We start from the raw sequence: 23,903 nt of genomic DNA on the forward strand, positions 1-23,903 counted from the left end.
TACCCTCTGGAGTTTTCTGTCCATTGTGAGCGCCTTGTCAGAGTCTCTGTTGGAAAAACGCATCGGTGGTCGATGAGATGGCCGTTGGTAAGCTGGGTCATCATGATCTTGGCTGATCTGAGCTAACGTGCCACAAAGATCTAGCCATCCTTTTCTCGAGGAATTCCCAAATATGCAGAGGACCATATGTACGTGACCTGACTAGGGAAAAGCACAGGCTTCCAGGGGAAACACGCCCAAGGTGGAAAGGAAGTCTCCCCCCCGCCTATGGGAAGGAAGTTCTAACACAACCACGCTCCTGTTGGTCTTCCTCTCCGTCCCTGCCCCTCAGTCGGTAGCTCTAGCACCTGCCGGGTCCGGCCGCCAGTGCCCGGGACCCCAGCAGCAGAACGGTGCGGGACCGGTTGGAGGCCGGCAGGGGCGCTGCCCCAGCCGAGGGCGTGGGGGCCCGCGCAGGGCGTGGCTTCGGGTGGTGGGCGGGGCTCCTGGAGGCGGCGGCGGTTGCTGGGCTACCCGAGAGCGCGGAGCCCGCGGCGCGGAGGTGCTCGGCTGCGCGCGGGGAGAGGAGCCCCTTTCTAGCTCCGCGTCCCGCGCCCGCACCCAGGCCAGCAGCGCGCCCCACAGCGCCTCGGTCTGCCGCGCGGACCTGCAGGGTCCGCGGAGCCTTCCAGGTGACTGGAAAGGTAGGTGCTCCGCTCCTCTGGGGGCTACGCGCGCGGGCCCTGCAGCGGGGTCCCCGGGTCTCTCCCTGGGTGGATCCTCGCGGGGTGGGCACCCGGGGTGTGGCAGTTGCCTAACAGACGCAGGGGCTGCTCACTTGCAGAGGACCAGAGCCAGAGGCCTGAGCCGGGCACAGGGGCCCCTGGGAAGCAGTGACAGGCAGGAGAGGCCAGAGGAGGCCCCGAAATGCTGACCTCTGGCCGCAGTCGCTGAAGGGACTAGAGCGTGTGAACGCCTCCTGGTCTCAGTTGGCGATGGGAGACAGGGCTAAGACTTCGTATCCAGGGATCTTGCAAATAGAAAAATTTGCTTGTAAGGCAAACGTATGTGAGTATGTAAATAAAGCCGCATAATGCGTTACCCGGGCCTTTCGGGATTGCTCAGCGTTGCTGCGAGAGGACCATCCGCGCGTAGGAGCCGCGGGGCCCTGAACTCGCACCTCTGGAGCAAGCATCCGCAGGCGGATCCTACAGAATTGCCCCCCAGGAAGTGAAAATAGAACGTTTAGATCGACGAGGGGCGTAGAAATATATTTCTTTTGTGGAGAAGGAAAGTTTCTTAAATGTTAGCAGTATTAGATGTTGATGGGTAGAGCATGTGCTAGATTGAGAGAGAAAGCAATCTCCCAGGCAGTACTCGTCAGTGCCGTAGCGCCGTCTCATGGACTAGACATTTAGCTAATATATTCCTAGAGATCAAGTCTGGGGGGACCAAATTCTCTGAAGTGTTTTGATGACAGTGAACTAATCATCAAGCCTGCATTTACTATTGTAAGAAATCCATGTCACCATCACCTTTTTATATTTTGCATTTTAATAAAAGGACTCAGTTTGCAAACAAAACCCTAAGCATAGTTCAGTATTTCTTTAATTGAAGCAGTTTAACTCGGTATATTTATGAAGATGTAGTTTTTACTCCAGCGAAAGCTTCTTTAACAAGACAATTTCTCTATATAAACAAGAAATGTTTATAGTCAAACGTGTCTTAGGCAAACAGAATAATTTATTTTTAGTGTTATTTCATGATCAGATACTTCTACGCAAAAGGGAGGATTATATTGCATTAGTTCGGGATTTACTCAATATGTTTTCTGTGGTGCAGTTTTGCTGTAGGTACTTTTGCCAACTCTGCTTTCATGTAGTTTGAAAATTTTCAATCACTGCTTATTATCTAATTGAAAGATATATCACTTAGAGCTGTGAGAATTGAGTCCTGGTGACAATTTTTGACATATTTACAGAGATGTGAGTACTTAAAAAGAATTTTTCTTTACATATTATTTATCAAATTGTTCTTGAAGGTAATACAAAACATAGTAAAGCGATTGGATTTTGAAAATGTGCCTTTGGCATTAATACGTGGGGGCATTATTACGAGCTATGCAAGTTCTTTATTTTTAATCTGTGAAAATATGACACCTACTTCATTACTGAGGTCCAATGGCTTTATTGTATATACTAACTCTACATGTAGTGTTAGTATTTTCAGGACAATCATAGAAGTTACTTGTTTCATTGGCTGGAGTGTCTTAAGATTCTGAGTGCAGGCTGAATTTGACATTCAAGATGCATGAAAATTATGCACTTGAAGTTGCAGTGTCAAGTGTCTTTTCTATCAAGAAGACTTAAATAAAGAGCAATGCTTTGTATTTAAGTAACTATAACATGCTTTCTATAAAATGATAGAATATTAAATTTTTTACTTCACATGATTAGGGCTTAATTTACATATATTATACAATGGAAAATGGATTGAGACATGTAATATCGCATGCTATCCTTAATGTATTTAATTTGCTACTTATAGCTTTGTTACATGAATTTAGAGCATGTTGGGGACTTTTTAATTGTAAGTGAGAAATTCTGTTAACAGTCGTGAAGAGAATTTGAGTCCTTTTTTGCCTGCTGCAATCTCTGATCCCACTCTCAATTCAAACTCCTGGGGCCAATTCCATCCTTCAAAAATTAATACAACACAAACAAAAAACTCTAGTTATCTTTAGTATGTGAAAAAAGTCAAGTCCTTTTAAATCTGGTGAATCAATATTTAAAGTCAAGCATTATAAATTCCAGGAAAGGCCAGTGTGTTCTGTTGACTACAGGCTGAATAAGAATGCCTACCTTGAATAATGCACACCCCAATGAATAAATTAACAGCTGCCTACATAATAGGAAGCAATGGAATAGTTAAATAATTAAATACATTTGTCTTGTGGCAGCTGATTATTAAATGTTCACAGACTTTTTAAAGTAATCGTCTAGCTGAAGAAAAAGAAAAGTAAAATGGTATGAACAGAATTTCTATACATGATTTACTAGTCCAGCGGTGAGTTCTTCATCATATTTTGTGTCTAAAATGTTTATATTTAAAAATAAGATATTTAAATAGTATCGTGTCATTTGCTAGTTCACACATCACATAACATGTACCTTTCAAGCTGAAGATTGAAAACCTGAATTTTAAAAGGAAAGCAACCGGGGCAGCGCCCATAGCTCAAAGGAGTAGAGCGCCGCCCCATATGCCAGAGGTGGCCGGTTCAACCCCAGTCCTCGCCAAAAACTGCAAAAAAAAATTAATTAATTAATTAAAAAAATAAAAGGAAAGCAACCACCCATCAGTAATGACACAGGAGAAAAGAACTTGAGTATCTGAAGATTGAATGTCGATGAGCCACTCTTGGATCAGCTTGGATTGGTTGACTATGTGGAAGTTGAGAAAGAATAGAGGTTACTTATACTAGAGAAGAACACTACAGATGGCGTAAAGAGCAGTTTTGGAATCTGTCCAGACTTCCTTCCAAAATAAAAATTTAAACAGCTGTGTTGGAGAGATGGTTATTCAGAATTTTTTTAAGATAGACTGTGTAGATGTTTAAGGTCCCTTTAGTCCATGATGCTATCATTGTACTATTTGTATTTAAGTATAGAGAAACATTCATGAATTTTGGGAAAAGCATTTTAGTCACAACAGGCTTTTTGAGTGAACGTTTTGAGAATTCTGATGGTGGTTTTCCTAGGGCAATGATGATAAAGCCTACAACTCAGAGAAATAAAAAGAATTAGTCTTGGAAAACCCTATCCTGGGTTAAGTTCTGTTGAAACAAAAAAAAAAAGAAAGAAAGACAGAGAGAGACAGAGAGAGAGAGAGAGAGAGAGAGAAAGAGAAAGAGAAAAAAGAAAAAAGAAAGAAAGTTAGGAGCCTAACAGTGACCCTTAATGCTTTGAACTTTGGGAGAATTGGAGATATTGTATTTGGCGAGAGAAAAATTTTAAAACTTGTAGAGCTTTAAGTAGAAAGTATTTCATGATTTGAAAAAGAGAAAGCATTTTCATTTCCCAGCCAACAGCAATATGTATATTCTTATACCAACATACCTTTCTGAGCTTCATAGGCTGCAAAACGAGCTGTCAACCCACTATGTAGGAAGAATGATTTTCTGAATATAGTGAGATAGAAGGCGAAGGCTGGGGGTTATTGTCCTGTTTAGAAATAGTACAACCCTAATTAATTTTTTATTCTCTTAGCATGTGGGAAAAGTCATTTATGATTATGTTGCACCATTAAAATATAAAAGACTATATTTATAGCATTGGCTTTATTTCAAGGCTGATTCTATAAATTGCAAGACTGCCAGTTTACTTTAATGTTGACATTTTTAAAAATGTTTCATCTTATTGCATATTGGGAAAAAACGTATGGATTGAATATAGCTTCATTACATAATGTTAATACAGTTTTACTAGATGAAAACTATTACCTATTGCATGTACTGCATCTGTTGGATAATAAATAGCTTTTAAGAGATGGAAAAAATTAAATAATTGATTCTGAAAAAAAGAGTACCTAGGTTATTCAAATTATTCCAAGATTCATATATTTTGGTTGTTTACAAAATCAAAACTAACAATAGTTCTCAGAAAAGTCACTTATTTTAAAAATTAGGAAGAGAAATACTATATCTTCCTCCTCATGATCTTTGTCAATATTAAAGCATTACATTCAAGAAATAATGTTCTGACCTGGATTTGTTTTACCACAGTAGTTTGTATTTCAATCTCAAGTTATATTTGCATAAATTTTTCATATGTATTGTTTCATCCCTTAGAACTATGAGAAGTAAAATATTATCCCTATTAATGAATTTCTTCTTTCATTTAACATGTATTGGGCACATATTAGGAACATTACAGTTCCTGGAGTGAAATCACAATGCTTGTCATTAAGTCCTTCAACTCTGGTTGGGGGCAAACTCAGATGGCTCGATTGATGACCAAATGAAGGAGGGAGCCCCATGTGACAATAAGGAGTGGTGGAGACCGGGGCAACTAAAGAGTATATGTTCTTCCATGTAAAGGACAACTAATGCTCAGCTCTGGTGCACATGGACTTGATGTGGGATCATGGTTGCCAGATTGTCTAACTTTTCAAGAACATTCTTCACTTTTAACATTGAAAACAAGTTTAAAAAATTAAGTGTTGCAGTGACTAAAGAAAATAAATGCTGGCTGATGCCACACAAAAGCTAGAAAGTAAGAGAAGTAAGTAGATAATTAGGCTGTGAGTCCAGGATGCTATGGAAGAGGTGCCTATGCTAAATTTAGGGAGATCCAGAAGAACTTTGACAGGTTGGGAGCAGCACTGTGGAGGCAGTTGCAGGAACAGCAGACAATGAACAGGGTGGTTTGAGATCCAGCAGTTTGCCCAGGCAGGAAGAAATGAAGCCTGCAGCTGCTCCTCCCTAGTAGTGCTCCCCTGCCCCTTTGCCTGGTGATATGCCAGCACAGGTGTTCATAATTTTGGACAAGGACATGCAAGGGTTGTGCATTATAGTGTCTATTGGATGTGTCTCTTTTAGAGGGTGGCCAATTAGGACACATCCGTATTAGTTACCACTCACTCAGATGAGCAGGCAGAGCAGCTTATTTGAGAGGCAGCCACTTTGTGTGCATCTGAATAGGATATGTGCCAGCTCTGCACTTTGAGTTCATGTCTCTTCTTTTTTGATTGTCCAGGTCTCCTGATACTGTCAATTTCTGGTTATTGTTGAATAGTAGGTAATGAGGCAAAGATTCCATCTGGAATACTGTGAACTAGGTGTTACTAGTCTTCTCTTCAGTGCTTGGCTAGAGCTAATTTCTCTGCACATGTTCTGTAGGAAATGGATGCTAGGCTGTTATAGATGTTGTCTATTCATGATGTTTTGGCAAACTATGAAAACCCCAGTGGCCAGACCCATGGTACATAATCTCACTAATTTGTATGACTTGTGCTTGATAAGTCATTCCCAAATAAACAGAACACTGAAGCATATAAAAGCATTTTTCTGTCTTTGGGCCAGACCCTGAAAGCCCAGAATTTAAAAGCAATTTCAATAAATAACCTTCTTACTGCTTTATTTTTATTTTAAATATTATTACTTAAATGCTTAAGTTATTTCATTAAATTTTTCAATTTTTCTTCTTTTTACAAATGCCAAAGACTTTTATAAGGAATTTCACTTTATTCCAGGAAATTCAGGGTCATACAACACTCCACCAGCTAAATTGTGTATTTCTAAAATACTCCTTGGCCAGGTCAATAGTATGTTAATAACAAACATATTAGAAGGTGTTTAGGATGCTCCCTCTCAAGTTGTGAGTTCCCTGGAAGTGCACCTTTGTAATGTCTCCCCCAGCCTGATCCTGTTTCCTTTCAGGTACCTCATAACTTTAATCATAGTTTGTTGAATAAATAGGTAAGTTATGCAGAGTTTTATTTTGTTATGTCAATCAACACTTTTGTTAATGTAATCATATTGTCCAAAATGTCAGGAGTCACTGGATGCTGGCAGTGTGATGGGACACAACCTGAAATCAACATGGCAGCATGTTGAAGAGCCCTGTTTAGGAGTTCCTGGGTATGGATTTGATTCAGTTTCCATTGTTAGTATTTGTGTCCTGTGACCTTCAGTTCTCTCCCACATCTCATGGGGATGATGATCTACTGTAGAGAGGGGAATAAGCCATAGTTTTTATAAAGAATGAGCACAGTGCTCAACATTACAAATGCTTGGTTGGAACTTTGAATGAATTCTTAATGTTCTAATGCTCTTGGCAGGCCCAAAGGTGTAAAGGTCTAGAATACTGCGTGCCACTTGACTGTGGCCATCTAAACATCTCTCCAAGGACTGTCACATCCATTGGGTCATTTGATTCTCAATAATAATGTCACTAGCATGAAGGACAACAAGAGTTACTAGGAGGAGGGGGCAAGATGGCTGTCTGGAAGCAGCCTCCAACAGAAGCTGCTGTCCAGAGTGAAGGATAACGTCCAGAAAGTACCCAATTAAGCTGAAGATAGGGAGCCCAGCTGAGAGAGAAATGAGATAATTGCAGGTCACCCCTGCTGAGGCAAGCTGTGATTCTAAGAAAACAAACTTCAACTAAGACTTCACCAGAGTCACTGATCCACAAGGATCGGACAAGAACCAACTGAATACAAGACTTGAGCCGCCTAACCCCACCACACCAAGCAGGTTTCCTCAGCCTCAGACTGTAATACTGTACAGGTCCCTCGCAAAGCTAAAGGGAAAAAAGCTGCAGTCATCAGTCCCAGATCCTTAACAAAGGGCTGGTTAACCACAACTCCAGGAAACCCCAATCCAATTTCACCTTACCTGACCACCTAGCCAACAGTGAAAACAATCATGAGGTGGAATCAGTGGAAAAACTCTGGCAGCGTGAACAATCAGAGTAGATCAACTCCCCCAAGAAACAGTAAAGCAGACATAGCACAAGATCCCATTCACAAACAAATGGCTGGGATGTCAGAAATCGAGTTTGGATAGCAAATAAGATCAACAAAATGGAGGAAATGATGAAATTAGAATTCAAAGCAGAAATTCAAAAGATGTCTCAAGAATTCAACGAATTTAAAGACAAAATGACCAAAGATTTTGACACATTGAAACAAGAATTTGCAGCCCTCAAACATCTAAAAAAATACAGTAGAATCCCTCAGTAACAGAATGGAGCAGGCAGAAGAAAGGATCTCTGACATTTAAGACAAAGCTTTTGAACACTCCCAAATACTCAAAGAGGAAAAAAAGTGGAGAACAAAAATAGATCATTCTCTCAGAGAGCTCTGGGATAATTCAAAGAGACATAATATTCGCCTTATAGGAATACCAGAAAGTGATAAGGTTGCTGTGAAGGGTACAGATGCTTTGATTCATGAAATAATTAAAGAGAATTTTCCAGACATGCCCAGAGATACTGAAATTCAGATAGCAGACAGTTTTGGAACACCGGCACAGCTCAACCCAAACAAAAATTCTCACAGACACATTATAATTAACTTCACTAGAGATAACATAAAGGAGAAGATTCTGAAAGCTATAAGACATAAGAAAACCATAACATACAAGGAGAAGAACATTAGAATGAATACAAATCTCTCCACTGAATCCTTTCAAGCTAAAAGAGGGTGGTCATTGAACTTTAATCTCCTTAAACAAAATAACTTTCAACCCAGAATCCTGTATCCAGCTAACCTGAGTTTCATCTATGATGGAGAAATTAAATACTTTAATGACATTCACATGCTAAAAAAATTTGCCATAACTAAACCAGCTTTTCAGGATATTCTCAGACCTCTCCTCCATAATGAACAACACAATCCTCTACCACCAAAGTAAACTCACTCAGAAATGTTTGATCGAATTTCAACTTCCATAGTGGCGAAAGGATTAAAAATGTCCACTGGACTTTTGAAAAACTCGATACCCAAAACTCTGTCTGGCTTATCATTACTCTCAATTAATGCAAATTGCTTAAATTGCCCTCTAAAGAGACACAGGTTGGCTGACTGGATACAAAAACTCAGGCCAGACATCTGCTGCATTCAAGAATCTCACCTCATCTTAAAAGATAAACATAGACTTGGGGTGAAGGGATGATCATCTATAATTCAGGCAAATGGAAATCATTAAAAAGCAGGTGTTACAATTTTATTTGCAGATACAATAGGCTTTAAACCAATCAAAGTAAGAAAAGACAATAATGGTCACGTCTTATCTGTTAAGGGCAACATTCAACATGCTGAGATTTCAGTTATCAACATTTATGCACACCCAACCAGAATGCGCCTCAATTTATAAGAGAAACTCTACCTGACATGGAGCAACTTGATTTCCCCCAGCATAGTTGTTGGAGACTTTAACACTCCTCTGGCAGTGTTGGATAGATTCTCAAAAAAGAAGCTAAGCAAAGAAGTTTAGAATTAAACTTAACCATTAAACATTTGCATCTAATAGACATCTACAGAACATTTCATCATAACAAAACTGAATACACATTCTTTTCATCAGCCCATGGATCATCCTCCAAAATTGATCACATCTTAGGTCACAAGTCTAACCTCAGCAAATTTCAAAGAATAGAAATCATTCCTTGTATTTTCTCGGACCATCATGGAATAAAAGTTGAACTCAGTAACAACAGGAATCTCCACACGCATACAAAAGCATGGAAACTAAATAACCTCATGCTTAATGATAGCTGGCTCATAGATGAGCTTAAGAAGGAAATTACCAAATTCTTGGAACAAAACAATAATGAAGAAATGAACTATCAGAACCTCTGGGATACCGCAAAGGCAGTCACAAGAGGAAAATTTTAGCGTTGCAAGCCTTCCTCAAGAGAGCGGAAAGAGAGGAAGTCAATAACTTAATGGGATATCTCAAGCAATTGGAAAAGGAAGAACTTTCCAACCCTAAACCCAGCAGTAGAAAAGAAATAACTAAAATTAGAGCAGAACTAAATGAAATTGAAAACAAAAGAATCATACAACAGATCAACCAATCAAAGACTTGGTTTGTTTTTTTTTTTGTGGTTTTTTTTTGGGTCGGGGCTGGGTTTGAACCCGCCACCTCTGGCATATGGGACCGGCGCCCTACTCACTGAGCCACAGGCGCCGCCCAAGACTTGGTTTTTTTAAAAGGTCAATAAAATAGATAAATCTTTGGCTAACTTAACTAGAAGTATAAGAGTAAAATCCCTAATTTCATCAATCAGAAATGACAAAAGCCAAATAACAACAGACTCCTCAGAAATTCAAAAAATCCTTAATGAATACTACATAAAACTTTACTCTCAGAAGTATGAAAATCTGAAGGAAATGGATCAATACTTGGAAAACATGCCACCCTCCTAAGACTTAGCCAGAAAGAAGTGGAAATGTTGAACAAACCTATAACAAGCTCTGAAATAGCATCAACCATAAGAAATCTCCCCAAAAAGAAAAGCCCAGGACCAGATGGCTTCACATCAGAATTCTACCAAACCTTTAAAGAGGAACTAGTACCTATATTACTTAATCTTTTCCAAAACATACAAAAAGGAGGAATACTTCCCAATACATTCTGTGAAGCAAATATCACCCTGATACCCAAACCAGGAAAAGACCCAACAAGAAAAGAAAATTATAGACCAATATCTCTAATGAATATTGATGCAAAAATATTCAATAAGATCCTAGCAAACAGAATCCAACAGCACATCAAACAAATTATACACCACGACCAGGTGGGTTTCATCCCAGTGTCCCAAAGATGGTTCAATATACGTAAATCCATAAATATAATATATCAGATAAACAAACTAAAAAATAAAGACCATAGTTCTCTTAGTTGATGCAGAAAGAGCTTTTGACAATATCTAGCATCCTGTCTTGATCAGAACACTTAAGAAAATAGGTATAGAAGGAAGATAGAGGCCATCTATAGCAAACCCATAGCCAATATCATAGTGAATAGAGTAAAATTGAAATCATTTCCACTCAGATCAGGAACAAGGCAAGGATGCCCACTGTTTCCACTGCTTTTTAACATTGTAATGGAAGTCTTAGCCACCACAATCAGGCAAGAGAAGGCAATCAAGGGGATCCAAATAGGACCAGAGGAGATCAAACTGTCACTCTTCGTGGACAATATGATTATATATCTGGAAAACCCCAGGGAATCAACTACAAAACTCCTAGAAGTGATCAAGAAATATAGTAACATCTCAGGATATAAAATTAACACTCAAAAATCTGTAGTCTTTGTATACACTAACAATAGTCAAGGGGAAAAAACAATCAAGGAGTCTATTCCCTTTACAATAGTGCCAAAGAAGATGAAATATCTGGGAATGTGTCTAACTAAGGACATGAAAGATCTCTATAAAGAGAACTATGAAACTCGGAGAAGAGAAATAGCTGAAGATATTAACAAATGGCAAAATATACCATGCTCATGGCTGGGAAGAATCAACATTGTTAAAATGTCTGTACTACCTAAAGCAATTTACAGATTTAATGTGATCCTTATTAAAGCACCTCTGTCATATTTTAAAGACCTGGAAAAATTAGTACTTCATTTTATATGGAAACCGAAAAAAACTCGAATAGCCAAGACATTACTCAGAAATAAAAACAAAACGGGAGGAATCACACTTCCAGACTTCAGACTATACTATAAATCATAGTGATCAAAACAGCATGGTACTGGCACAAAAATAGAGAGGTAGATTTACAGAACAGAATTGAAGACCAAGAGGTGAACCCTGACACTTATCGTCAGTTGATTTTTGACATGCCTATTAAAAATATAAATTGGGGAAAAGATTCCCTATTCAATAAATGGTGCTGGATGAATTGGCTGGCAACTTGTAGAAGACTGAAACTGGGCCCACACCTTTCTCCTCTAACAAAAATTGACTCTCACTGGTTAAAGGACTTAAACTTAAGACATGAAACTATAAATATTCTTAGAGAGAGTGCAGGAGAAACGCTTGAAAAAATTGGCCTGGGAGAATACTTCATGAGGAAGACACCCCAGGTGATTGAAGCAACATCAAAAATACATTACTGGGATCTGATCAAATTAAAAAGCTTCTGCACTGCCAAGCACACACTAAGTTAAGCAAATAGACAGCCCTCAGAATGGGAGAGGATTTTTGCAAGTTATATTTCTGACAAAGGTCTAATAACCAGAATCCACAGAGAACTCAAACTTATTACTAAGAAAAAAACAAGTGATCCCATTTCATTGTGGCAAGAGACATGAACAGAAGCTTCTCTAAAGAAGACAGGCGCATGACCTACAGACATATGAAAAAATGCTCATCTTCTCTAATCATCAGAGAAATGCAAACCAAAACTACTCTGAGATACCATCTAACTCCAGTAAGAGCAGCCCACATCACAAAATCCCAAAACAACAGATGTTGGCATGGATGTGGAGAAAAGGGAACACTTCTGCACTGCTGGTGGGAATGCAAGCTAGTACATTCCTTTTGGAAGGAAGTTTGGAGAAAACTCAGGGATCTAAATGTAGACCTGCCGTTTGATCCTGCAATTCCTCTTCTAGGTGTATATCCAAACCAAAAATCATTTGGCAATAAAGATATTTACACCAGATTGTTCATTGCAGCTCAATTCATAATTGCCAAGTCATGGAAGAAGCCCAAGTGCCCATCGACGCATGAATGGATTAATAAATTGTGGTATATGTGTACCATGGAATACTATGCAGCATTAAAAAAATGGAGACTTTATCTCTTTTATATTTACATGGATGGAGCTGGAAAATATTCTTCTTAGTAAAGTATCTTCAGGAATGGAAAAGAAGTATCCAATGTACTCAGTACTATTTTGAAACCAATTTATAACTCACACTTGCATATGAAAAATGAAACACAACTTTAGCCTAGGATGAAGGAGGAAAGGGAAAGGAGTGGGAAGGGGAGGGGGTGGGATGGATAGTAGGGGATAGTAGGGGGACCACAACTATGGAGCACATTGCAAGTACAAGTTGGATCTATCATGTGTAGAACACAAATGTCCTAATGCTATAATTGGGTAAGTGAGGTGAAAGCTATGTTGATTAGTATGATGTAAGCACTCCAATTTGTACAAATAATCAACACACTGAAAATGGCATAATTATATTTATGATCTATGTACAAAAGAGTTAATATAAAAGAAAAAGAAAAAAAGAGTTGCTAACAATTAGGCAGCATTTATTATGTGTCAGGAACAGTTTACATCAGTTACCTCTCCTGTAAGTGGCTTACAACTGTTAAACTCATGTAATCCTCATGGCAATTTCAGGAGATAGGTACTGTCATTCTGCCCAATTTAGAGATGAGGAAACTAAGTCTCAGGCTTAAGTAACATATCCAAGTTCACATGCTAATAAGTGGTGTTCTCAGTTAACAGCAGCCTCAGTAATGGTAACAGCAACTGCTGTAGGCCCTGGGCTGAGCACTTTATAGGTATTATCCCAGTTAAACCTCACAACACCCCTCTGTCATCTGTACCTCCTTATAGCTGTGTAACCTCAAAGTGACATTGCTAAGAAATGCTTCATCGTTTGCCTGCCTGTCCCAGTAGTTAGTGTCGTGTCCCCACAGAGCGTTCTGTCCAAACTAAGTTGCTCAATTATGGTATGCACTGCCCAACTTGTCCATCCCTTTTTCTTCTATTTTGTGTAAATACCTTTTTTCATATTAGTTTTAATTCTATGTAAATTACACTGATTTTACTTTTTAAAATTTAATATATTTTTTAAAATTTAATAATGGCCATGGCAAGAAAGAGATAACAGTGTGCCTTTCAGAGAAAGTGATTTTTATCTCCTACCCCTAACCCTGTGTCTACACCCAGTAAGTTGCATGGTTGGGTAATTGCTGAATGATTTTGGGATACGCCAGCAGGGGAAAGAAGCTAGATTAAGAAGCTGGAAAAGCAAGCAAAAAAAAAAAAGCTGTTTGAATTCACTTAAAATGGGTCATTCATTCAACAAAGGTAAAATAATCTTTAATTGCCCTGACAATTTGACCTACCAAGGCAGCTGCAGTGGTTTTCCTCTGGGCTTGGGTACCTGCAGGGCTGTGTGTAGGCTCACCTCTGGTTGGCTGCTCTGCCAGCAGCTCCCAGCAGGTCTGCCCAGCTCTGCCTACTTTGTTGATCTATTTGGCCCAGTGTTCTGGTTTTCTGTTCTGGTTTCTTTCTAAGTAGTCAGATGGTCCACTTGGGGTCTTTGTTAGTTTCAGAAAAGTCAGCAATAAAGGAAACTGAAACATTGTTTCTTTACCTGATGGAGTACCCAGATGAGGCTTCACTTTAAAAAAAAAAAAAAAAATCTCTTCTCTGGACATGCGTGGATCTGTAAAAACATAATCAAATTCCTTTCTTTCTGCATTTTACATCATTGAAGAGTCTTGGTTTATCTTTTATTGAAATGTTGAGTTTCATCACTTGTAAATGACTTTCAGTTGTTTAAAATGAATCCTTATTTTGCTGCCAAAATATAATCTGTACTAGTTTGTGGAAGAATTCAAAAATGCCAAAATGGTAGCTTTTTCTTAGTGGAGATGAAACTTCCAAGATGTAAGTATAATGTCTTCATTAAACAGGGCACATTATTGTGCAGGACAGACATAGTAGATGCAAAAACAGGGACACCAGAGCTGCCCATGTGGGTTCACATCCCTCTGAGTCTCTTACTAGTAGGGTGACCTTGGTCAGGTTACTCAGCCCTCTCTGAACCTCAGTTTTCCCATTGGTACAAAGGGGACACTGATAGGATCCACCTTCCAGAGTCGTTGTGAGGATTAAATGAGTTAGCATGCTAAAAATCATGCCTGGGCATGGTGCCTGTGGCTCAAGCGGCTAAGGTGCCAGCCACATACACCTGAGCCAGCGGGTTCAAATCTAGCCCGGACCCGCCAAACACCAATTATGGCTACAACCAAAAAATAGCTGGGCGTTGTGGCAGGCGCCTATAGCCCTAGCTACTTGGGATGCAGAGGCAGGAGAATCACTTGAGCCCAGAAGTTGGAGGTTGCTGTGAGCTGTGATGCCACAGCACTGTACCCAGGGTGACAGCTTGAGGCTCTGTCTCAAAAATAAAAATAAAAATAAAAATCATGCCTGGTCCATAGTGTTTAGCAAGAGTTGTTATTTTTCACTATCATTATACTGTTGACACTGTCTAAATCTATATAAATGGCCACTGTAGAGACCTGGGTAGAAAACAAAGAAAAACAGGTATAGCCTGGGAATTCAGAGCCAGTAGGTGTTTTACATATAATGTATAGGTAGGCAAAGCTTCAATTCCCATAGCCATAAATTTTTAGAGAATTACATATTATTTGTCTGTTATATCTTTTTAAAACTTGACTTCTTTTAAAACATATATAATATTTATTACCTAGTATATACATATGATAAGTGGCAAGTATTAGTTAATGCTATGTACAGAGTACAGTCACATGCTTTTAATGTTAACTGTACCTTTTTATCTTTGATTTAGACTCTTCAAGAATAAATACATTTGATAAGAACAATGGCCTTAAAAGTACTACTTGAACAAGAGAAAACTTTTTTCACTCTTGTAGTTTTAGTAGGCATTTTGGTAAGTATAAACTCCTCATTTCTTTCATTAGAATGTGGTGAAAGAATTGATACGGTACAGGCAGAATGGGGACTGAAGACCCCATTCTTGGCAGGAGAGGGCACCACCAGAAAAAAAGGAAAATTAAAAAGTAAGCTGTAGGAGTCAGAAAAAGGAAAAGTCAGCTAATTTATGTTTAAACTAGCCATAGCTAAATTTCTTATCTGAACAACTTCCTGGCCTTTCCTGAAACTCTGGCCTTTTAGGGATACAGCATACACAAATACCCCTGCTGAGTATGTGAACACTCTGGGAAGATAATGGCCATAAAAGAGATTGTGGTAAGACCTAGAATAGATATGTCTTCTAGGTCATTTCCTGCCCATTAAATAGACAAAGCAGATACCCATTGTGGAGATTTGGATTTGCATTTGCCTGCGGCAGAGACCAAGGGAACAGTTTGAGCCCTAAGATATGGGCAGGAGGGCTTACATCCCTTATCGCAGAGGAAAATCCTCTGTGGTAGTGATGAGAGGAAAATGCCTCTCTTCCACTGATTCCTCAGAGGAGATTGATGCCAGTGGTGTTTTACTCCACGTTGAACTAGTGGAGCTTAACACCTCCCTAGGAATCTGTGATGTGTGTGACTCCAGACAGGAGGCTTCCCCCACACAAGGCTTAAGTTTCAGATTCTTTAAAACTGCTCAAATCCTTAAAGTTAATAATAATAACAATAGGAGCCGATATGCTTACTCAGAGAAACTGCTGGTGTCTTTGTTCCCTCCCTCAGCTTACCACCTGGATAAAGAGATTTGAATAAAAGCTGAGTGGAACAGAGACTTGGGACCACTCTCCAGAACCCACAAATGGGCGGTGGGCCCCTGAGCTCCCACCTTTGAAAAGTCTATCCTGTGTCTTGTGTCTCTTTCTTTATCATTGTTCCTAACTTTATATTTTTTCAGTTGGTCACACCAGTTCCACAGGTCTTAGCGGACCCTATCCCTGGGGCAGGACCCCGACATACAATTATTCTCATCTCATTTTTTAAATCTCTTTTAAATTGCATTTTATCCTTTTTTGCATTTAATTAATACATGAAAAATTTCTGCTCAGTCATAATGTTTGTAACAATTGTTGAAATAGTTTTGTTTAAATTTTAAAAGTCATAAAATTGCAATGTTACTTATATTAGCACTATGACAGTACTATTATCTTGGTTTGATAGCCATAAATCTCTCATAAAGCATTCTAGACCCTAATGAGATCATAAATTCTAAATTGGAGCCCTATGACTTACACATTTGTGAAGAATTTAGGTTTTAAAAGAGCTATTATTTGTATACAGTTATTTATATCCTTCTTGGTCCCAAAGGCATTAAAAACAGATGAACAATTTTAATGTTTGAAAGTTTGACAGAGGTCTGTGAAGGTGTTCAGAAGAATTGAAATTTATTTAATCTAGAGATAGAATAATAATCTACAAATATATAAAGATATATTTACGCTGAAGATGCTATCCAAAGTCTTCCTGGGAAGACAAGGGTCAAATTGGAGCCTGGGGTTCAGGTGGATGTGAGGAAAACTGACAATTTTGGTTGTTAAACACTAAATAAATGGTCCAGGAAGGAGATTGTGGAATTTCTTTCTCAAATAGATTATAGCTTCTTGTGATGAAAGGGAATGTCCTATCTCTTTTACTTAAAATAAACTCCTCCAAGATTGGTTGTCAAAGAGTTAAGAGAAGTAGGAGGAGATTATTAGATCTTTAAACCCAAAGAATTTTCTAGTTCCAAGCCCCACTTTGAGTTCCTCCTCCTACTGGTGGAAGAGGTTTGTACAGAATCGTAAGCATCAAAAACATCTTCCTGTGCCCCTCTGTGTGATTGGCATTAGACTATGTGTCCCTTCCCTCAGTGCTTTCTAAAATTCTCAGCTTTCTTTTAGGACAGTGGTTCTCAACCTTCCTAATACCATAAGCCTTTAATACAGTTCCTGTGGGTTGCACCCCACAGGTTGAGAACTGCTGTTTTAGGGGAACAAAATTATAATCAGTAATGCTATTCAGGGCATTTCTACCTAGGAAGAGAGGTTGGATCAAATGTCTACATCAGTTCTGAGATGCTGCTAATGCCAACATTGTAAATGTAATACTATCTGTTGTAGGATGATGATATATAAAGTGGATTTGTTGTTTTTAGATAAAATAAGAGAAAAAACATATGCAGTAGAACCTCTGTAAATTGACAACCCAAGGGATTATAACAAAATGGTCATCATACAGAGGTAGTCAACATAAAAAACTAGGCCTAATGTACTGGTTCGTACATGTGGTGCATGTCTGGTCTATGAAAATTAGATCAACTTAAGGAAGTGGTCAGTGTAGCAAGGTGGTCAATTATGAAGGTTCTACTGTATTTTGGAAAGTGTCTTATAATCTTTGTTTTTGCCAAGGTCCAAATTTTCCTTTAACGTCCTATGCTGTGAACCAAAGCATTTTGTTAGGTCCCTGTCAATGGCTAAACAATAATCAGTAAGGAGGTAAGTTTAGATTTAAGTAGTGCTTTTACTTCAAAGAGTTCAGAGAGTTTGACCACTATTGTCATCTTTCATCATCATCATTATCAAGAATTTTACTGATCTTGTGATTGTCACATAGTATTTTTTAAGATAATTTTTAAGTAATTGTAGCTCAATTGAAAAGGGTGGGAACTTCTTCATCAAAACTGTTGGGTAGATAAGTCTAAAGGATATTGCAATGTTCTTGTAGCTGTACTAATCTATTCCATTTATTGTTTATTCGATTCATTTTACTTGAATACGTTTAAAGTTTTTAATTCAGAATTTTTCTGATAGCAAAAGAACCTTGATTATACATAAAAGAAAATCATAACATAACTATTCTTTTATACATCTTCTTACTTCAGAAAGGGAACAGCTCCTAAGTCATTTTTTTACCTTGGATCTTTGGAAGAGAAGTTAGCAACTAATTCAAAGGAGAAGGGAGACCCCATTCAGGAAATGTATGAGTATTGTCTGGAATACAAAGAAGAATTAGGCTTATTGATTAATTTGTTCCACTAACTTCATCAGAATGTGGTTTTTCTTCCCAGAGTGAAAATTAAATTGATCTCACTCTGAACTTACGCTTATCTCCAGTGATTTTGTGACTAATAATGAAGATATTATTCCTTTCATAAAAAAAAAAATGATAAACATACTTTAAGATAACATTTTGTGAAACATTTTTTTTTCCAGTCATGTAAAGTGATTTGTGAAACAGGAGACTGTAGACAACAAGAATTCAAGGATCAGTCTGGAAATTGTATTCTCTGCAATCAGTGTGGGCCAGGCATGGAGTTGTCAAAGGTACATATTGTATACATAGTAAAGTTGTATATCTGTGTCTGTAAAATACATTCTTCTTAACTAAATTCTTTTAGTTAGTTATTAATGAAGCTTTGAATAACATGATAGAATTCTGTTTTTTGGTGTTTTTTTTTTTTTCCATTTATGGCATGATAGAATTCTGAGTTCTTGGTTCATTAAGTCACTTTAGCCAAATATTATACAATTCTTATTTCAATACTTTTTGATTCATATGACTTCCTGAGATAAATAAGTTCTAAAACCCAGAATTCAAGAAATGTCATTGTTTTATACAATTTAGTGTTTGTCATATTTCATCGAGAGAATAGAGTTTTAAATTCTTTCACATTAATTAAAAAGAAACAAGTTCTACTGAAGATTTAAAAATGAAGCATTAATAACAGAAAGTGGTAATGTTGTCATTTTATTGGACCTTCTTTTTATTAAAATGAATGTTACCATTGCTAGTTAAGTAGAGCCCACCACTGTCTTATTTAATAAGCAGTTCTTTTCCAAACCAGAGTTTTACACATTCCTTTGACAATGCACATGTATTATTGTTAATCTCACCACAATGGGTATTAATACATTTAAGTATTTGTATTCATTTTAACTACTACCTGTTAAGAAACAGTATGTCATAGAAGAGCCTATTTCAAACTCTTGGAAGACCATTTTTTTGTGAGACCATTTTTTTGTGAGTGTTCATACTTACACCTCTATTTGCCTTATTTTATGATCTTTTGAAGATGTTACTAGTTGTGGAGAATTAATCCATTGTTTTGTTCTAAATAAAACATCAAAGCTTTCCTATTAGAAAAGGAACAATAGATTTTTCTTTTAAAGAAAAGTCCTTTGCCCTATAGACTGCCATTATTTAAAGTTGAATATTGTCATTCATAGATTTTTAATCAATGATCTACAAATAGCAGGAGACAAGGAATTATACATTCCACAGTAGTTGGCTTTTCTCTCTGGTTGTTGGGTTGGGGGCTTTCAGTATCCTGGGCTTTACATTTGGAATCAAACTGACTGGCCTTCAAACCAGTAGCATCTTCACAGGTATTTTATGATCCCTGTTGATAATGGTGATGTACATTTTCACATATAGATTTTGCTATGTTGGGTGTAAAAGGATTCAGTTATAGCAGATTGATGTATCTAAGATCAATGAACAAAGTAGTTAAAAATGCCATTATGCCAAAGAGGAAGTTTCTATTCCTCAAAATTTCTTCTTTTCCCAAATCTCTATGAAAATCTGATGAAACTTGACAGATTCTAAGGGATTAGTAAATCATTTCTAAGAAATTGATCTTTTACTTTCATTTTTTTTTTGGCCAGGGCTGGGTTTGAACTCACCAGCTCCGGCATATGGGGCCGGCGCCCTACCCCTTAGAGCCACAGGCGCCGCCCTACTTTCATTTTTTTTAAATATAGAGGCTATCACCTTAATTTCTGGAGAATCTGGCCAGAAGATGAAGGTGCTATTAGCCTTAATCTTTTGTATATTAAGAAAAAGTCATTTTTAGGCAGCACCTGTGGCTCAAAGGAGTAGGGTGCCGGCCCCATATGCTAGAGGTGGCGGGTTCAAACCCAGCTCCAGCCAAAAAAAAAAAAAACTGCAAAAAATAAAAAATCATTTTCCAGTTTTGGTTCCAGATGGAAAGAGCCCAAAAGTCACCACTATACCCTAGCAAGTAAAAACCTGAACAAACTGAAAAATCATCAGCTCTTCTTAAATCTGTAAGAGAAATGAGGTCACAGGGGAAAGTACTTTCCCCCAAATGGGAGAGACAGATAAGCAGATACAGAGAATCAGCATTTTGCAGCAGAAACCTCCTCAGGAACCAGTTGGTGGGGAAAACCTGAACGAATTGACAAGTTGCAGGAGCTTAGGTATGTGGAAAACTGAGAGTTAAAAAGTCTAAGGGACCCAGTCATAAAGAAGCCCCCAAGCTTTTGTGAGTTTAACCTCTAAGAACTCTACCAGAGTCTCAGAGTAAATAATAGAATAATACCCTTCTATAATACGGGAAGGGGGAAAAGGAACATTTTGAAATAGGCTAGGGTGTTGTTTTTCTTTTTTTTTTTTTTTTTTTTTTTTTTTTTTTTTTTTTATTTTTTTTTTTATTGTTGGGGATTCATTGAGGGTACAATAAGCCAGGTTACACTGATTGCAATTGTTAGGTAAAGTCCCTCTTGCAATCATGTCTTGCCCCCATAAAGTGTGACACACACCAAGGCCCCACCCACCTCCCTCCTTCCCTCTTTCTGTTTCCCCCCCCATAACCATAATTGTCATTAATTGTCCTCATATCAAAATTGAGTACATAGGATTCATGCTTCTCCATTCTTGTGATGCTTTACTAAGAATAATATCTTCCACGTCCATCCAGGTTAATACGAAGGATGTAAAGTCTCCATTTTTTTTAATGGCTGAATAGTATTCCATGGTATACATATACCACAGCTTGTTAATCCATTCCTGGGTTGGTGGGCATTTAGGCTGTTTCCACATTTTGGCGACTGTAAATTGAGCTGCAATAAACAGTCTAGTACAAGTGTCCTTATGATAAAAGGATTTTTTTCCTTCTGGGTAGATGCCCAGTAATGGGATTGCAGGATCAAATGGGAGGTCTAGCTTGAGTGCTTTGAGGATTCTCCATACTTCCTTCCAGAAAGGTTGTACTAGTTTGCAGTCCCACCAGCAGTGTAAAAGTGTTCCCTTCTCTCCACATCCACGCCAGCATCTGCAGTTTTGAGATTTTCTGATGTGGGCCATTCTCACTGGGGTTAGATGATATCTCAGGGTTGTTTTCATTTGCATTTCTCTAATATATAGAGATGATGAACATTTTTTCATGTGTTTGTTAGCAATTCGTCTGTCGTCTTTAGAGAAAGTTCTATTCATGTCTCTTGCCCATTGATATAAGGGATTGTTGGCTTTTTTCATGTGGATTACTTTGAGTTCTCTATAGATCCTAGTTATCAAGCTTTTGTCTGATTGAAAATATGCAAATATCCTTTCCCATTGTGTAGGTTGTCTCTTTGCTTTGGTTATTGTCTCCTTAGCAGTACAGAAGCTTTTCAGTTTAATGAAGTCCCATTTGTTTATTTTTGTTGTTGTTGCAATTGCCATGGCAGTCTTCTTCATGAAGTCTTTCCCCAGGCCAATATCTTCCAGTGTTTTTCCTATGCTTTCTTGGAGGGTTTTTATTGTTTCATGCCTTAAGTTTAAGTCCTTTATCCATCTTGAATCAATTTTTGTGAGTGGGGAAAGGTGTGGGTCCAGTTTCAGTCTTTTACATGTAGACATCCAGTTCTCCCAACACCATTTATTGAATAGGGAGTCTTTCCCCCAAGGTATGTTCTTGTTTGGTTTATCAAAGATTAGGTGGTTGTAAGATGTTAGTTTCATTTCTTGGTTTTCCATTCGATTCCAAGTGTCTATGTCTCTGTTTTTGTGCCAGTACCATGCTGTCTTGAGCACTATGGCTTTGTAGTACAGACTAAAATCTGGTATGCTGATGCCCCCAGCTTTATTTTTATTACAGAGAACTGCCTTAGCTATACGGGGTTTTTTCCAGTTCCATACAAAACGCAGAATCATTTTTTCCAAATCTTGAAAGTATGATGTTGGTATTTTGATGGGAATGGCATTGAATAGGTAGATTGCTTTGGGAAGTATGGACATTTTAACAATGTTGATTCTTCCCATCCATGAGCATGGTAAGTTCTTCGATTTGTTAATATCCTCTGCTATTTCCTTTCTGAGGATTTCATAGTTTTCTTTATAGAGGTCCTTCACCTCCTTCGTTAGGTATATTCCTAGGTATTTGATTTTCTTTGAAACTATGGTGAAGGGAGTTGTGTCCTTAATTAGCTTCTCATCTTGACTGTTATTGGTGTACACAAAGGCTACTGACTTGTGGACATTGATTTTATATCCTGAAACATTACTGTATTTTTTGATGACTTCTAGGAGTCTTGTGGTTGAGTCTTTGGGGTTCTCTAAGTATAAGATCATGTCGTCAGCAAAGAGGGAGAGTTTGACCTCCTCTGCTCCCATTTGGATTCCCTTTATTTCCTTGTCTTGCCTAATTGTATTGGCTAGAACTTCCAGCACTATGTTGAATAGTAAAGGTGACAGAGGACAACCTTGTCTGGTTCCAGTTCTAAGAGGAAAAGCTTTCAGTTTTACTCCATTCAGTAAAATATTGGCTGTGGGTTTGTCATAGATAGCTTCAATCAGTTTTAGAAATGTGCCACCTATGCCTATACTCTTCAGTGTTCTAATTAGAAAAGGATGCTGGATTTTATCAAATGCTTTTTCTGCATCTATTGAGAGGATCATGTGATCTTTATTTTTGCCTCTGTTAATATGGTGGATAACGTTTATAGACTTGCGTATGTTAAACCAGCCTTGCATCCCTGGGATGAAGCCTACTTGATCATGATGAATGACTTTTTTGATGATAAGCTGTAATCTATTGGCTAGGATTTTGTTGAGAATTTTTGCGTCTATGTTCATGAGTGAGATTGGTCTGAAATTCTCCTTTTTGTTTGGGTCTTTTCCTGGTTTTGGTATCAGGGTGATGTTTGCTTCATAGAATGTGTTGGGGAAGATTCCTTCTTCCTCAATTTTTTGGAATAATTTCTGCAGTACAGGAATAAGCTCTTCCTTGAAGGTTTGATAGAATTCTGGAGTGAAGCCATCTGGACCAGGGCATTTTTTGGTTGGAAGCTTTTTTATTGTTTCTTTGATCTCAGTGCTTGAAATTGGTCTGTTCAGGAGCTCTATTTCTTCCTGGCTGAGTCTAGGGAGAGGGTGTGATTCCAAATATTGATCCATTTCTTTCACATTGTCAAATTTCTGGGCATAGAGTTTCTGGTAGTATTTAGAGATGATCTCTTGTATCTCTGTGGGATCAGTTGTTATTTCCCCTTTATCATTTCTGATTGAGGTTACTAGAGATTTTACTTTTCTATTCCTCGTTAGTCTGGCCAATGGTTTATCTATTTTATTTATTTTTTCAAAAAACCAACTCCTTGTTTCATTAATTTTCTGAATGATTCTTTTGTTTTCAATTTCATTGATCTCTGATTTGATTTTGGATATTTCTTTTCTTCTACTGAGTTTAGGCTTAGATTGTTCTTCTTTTTCCAATTCCATAAGATCTCTTGTGAGATTGTTGATGTGCTCTCTTTCAGTTTTTCGAATGTAGGCATCTAAAGCGATGAATTTTCCTCTCAAAACTGCTTTTGCAGTATCCCACAGGTTTTGGTAGCTTGTGTCTTCATTGTTGTTATGCTCAAGGAAGTTAATGATTTCCTGTTTTATTTCTTCCTTCACCCATCTGTTATTCAACAGAAGATTGTTTAATTTCCATGCCTTTGG

The 23,903-nt window shown here is 38.0% G+C and overlaps 1 protein-coding gene across 2 annotated transcripts in view; it reads left to right on the top strand.

The window, feature by feature from the left end:
- Positions 1-509: 509 nt before the first annotated feature.
- TNFRSF19 (TNF receptor superfamily member 19) overlaps positions 510-23,903 on the top strand; it is a 120,147-nt gene continuing 96,753 nt past the window's right edge. For both annotated transcript variants that reach the window (XM_053563883.1, XM_053563884.1), the window contains exons 1-3: positions 510-683; positions 15,059-15,160; positions 18,395-18,505. In XM_053563883.1, the coding sequence (XP_053419858.1) occupies positions 15,092-15,160; positions 18,395-18,505 (180 nt within the window). In that variant the 5' untranslated portion in view covers positions 510-683; positions 15,059-15,091. The remainder of the gene's footprint in view (positions 684-15,058; positions 15,161-18,394; positions 18,506-23,903) is intronic.

The sequence above is a fragment of the Nycticebus coucang genome, chromosome 15 (assembly GCF_027406575.1).
Source record: "Nycticebus coucang isolate mNycCou1 chromosome 15, mNycCou1.pri, whole genome shotgun sequence".
NCBI lineage: Eukaryota > Metazoa > Chordata > Mammalia > Primates > Lorisidae > Nycticebus > Nycticebus coucang.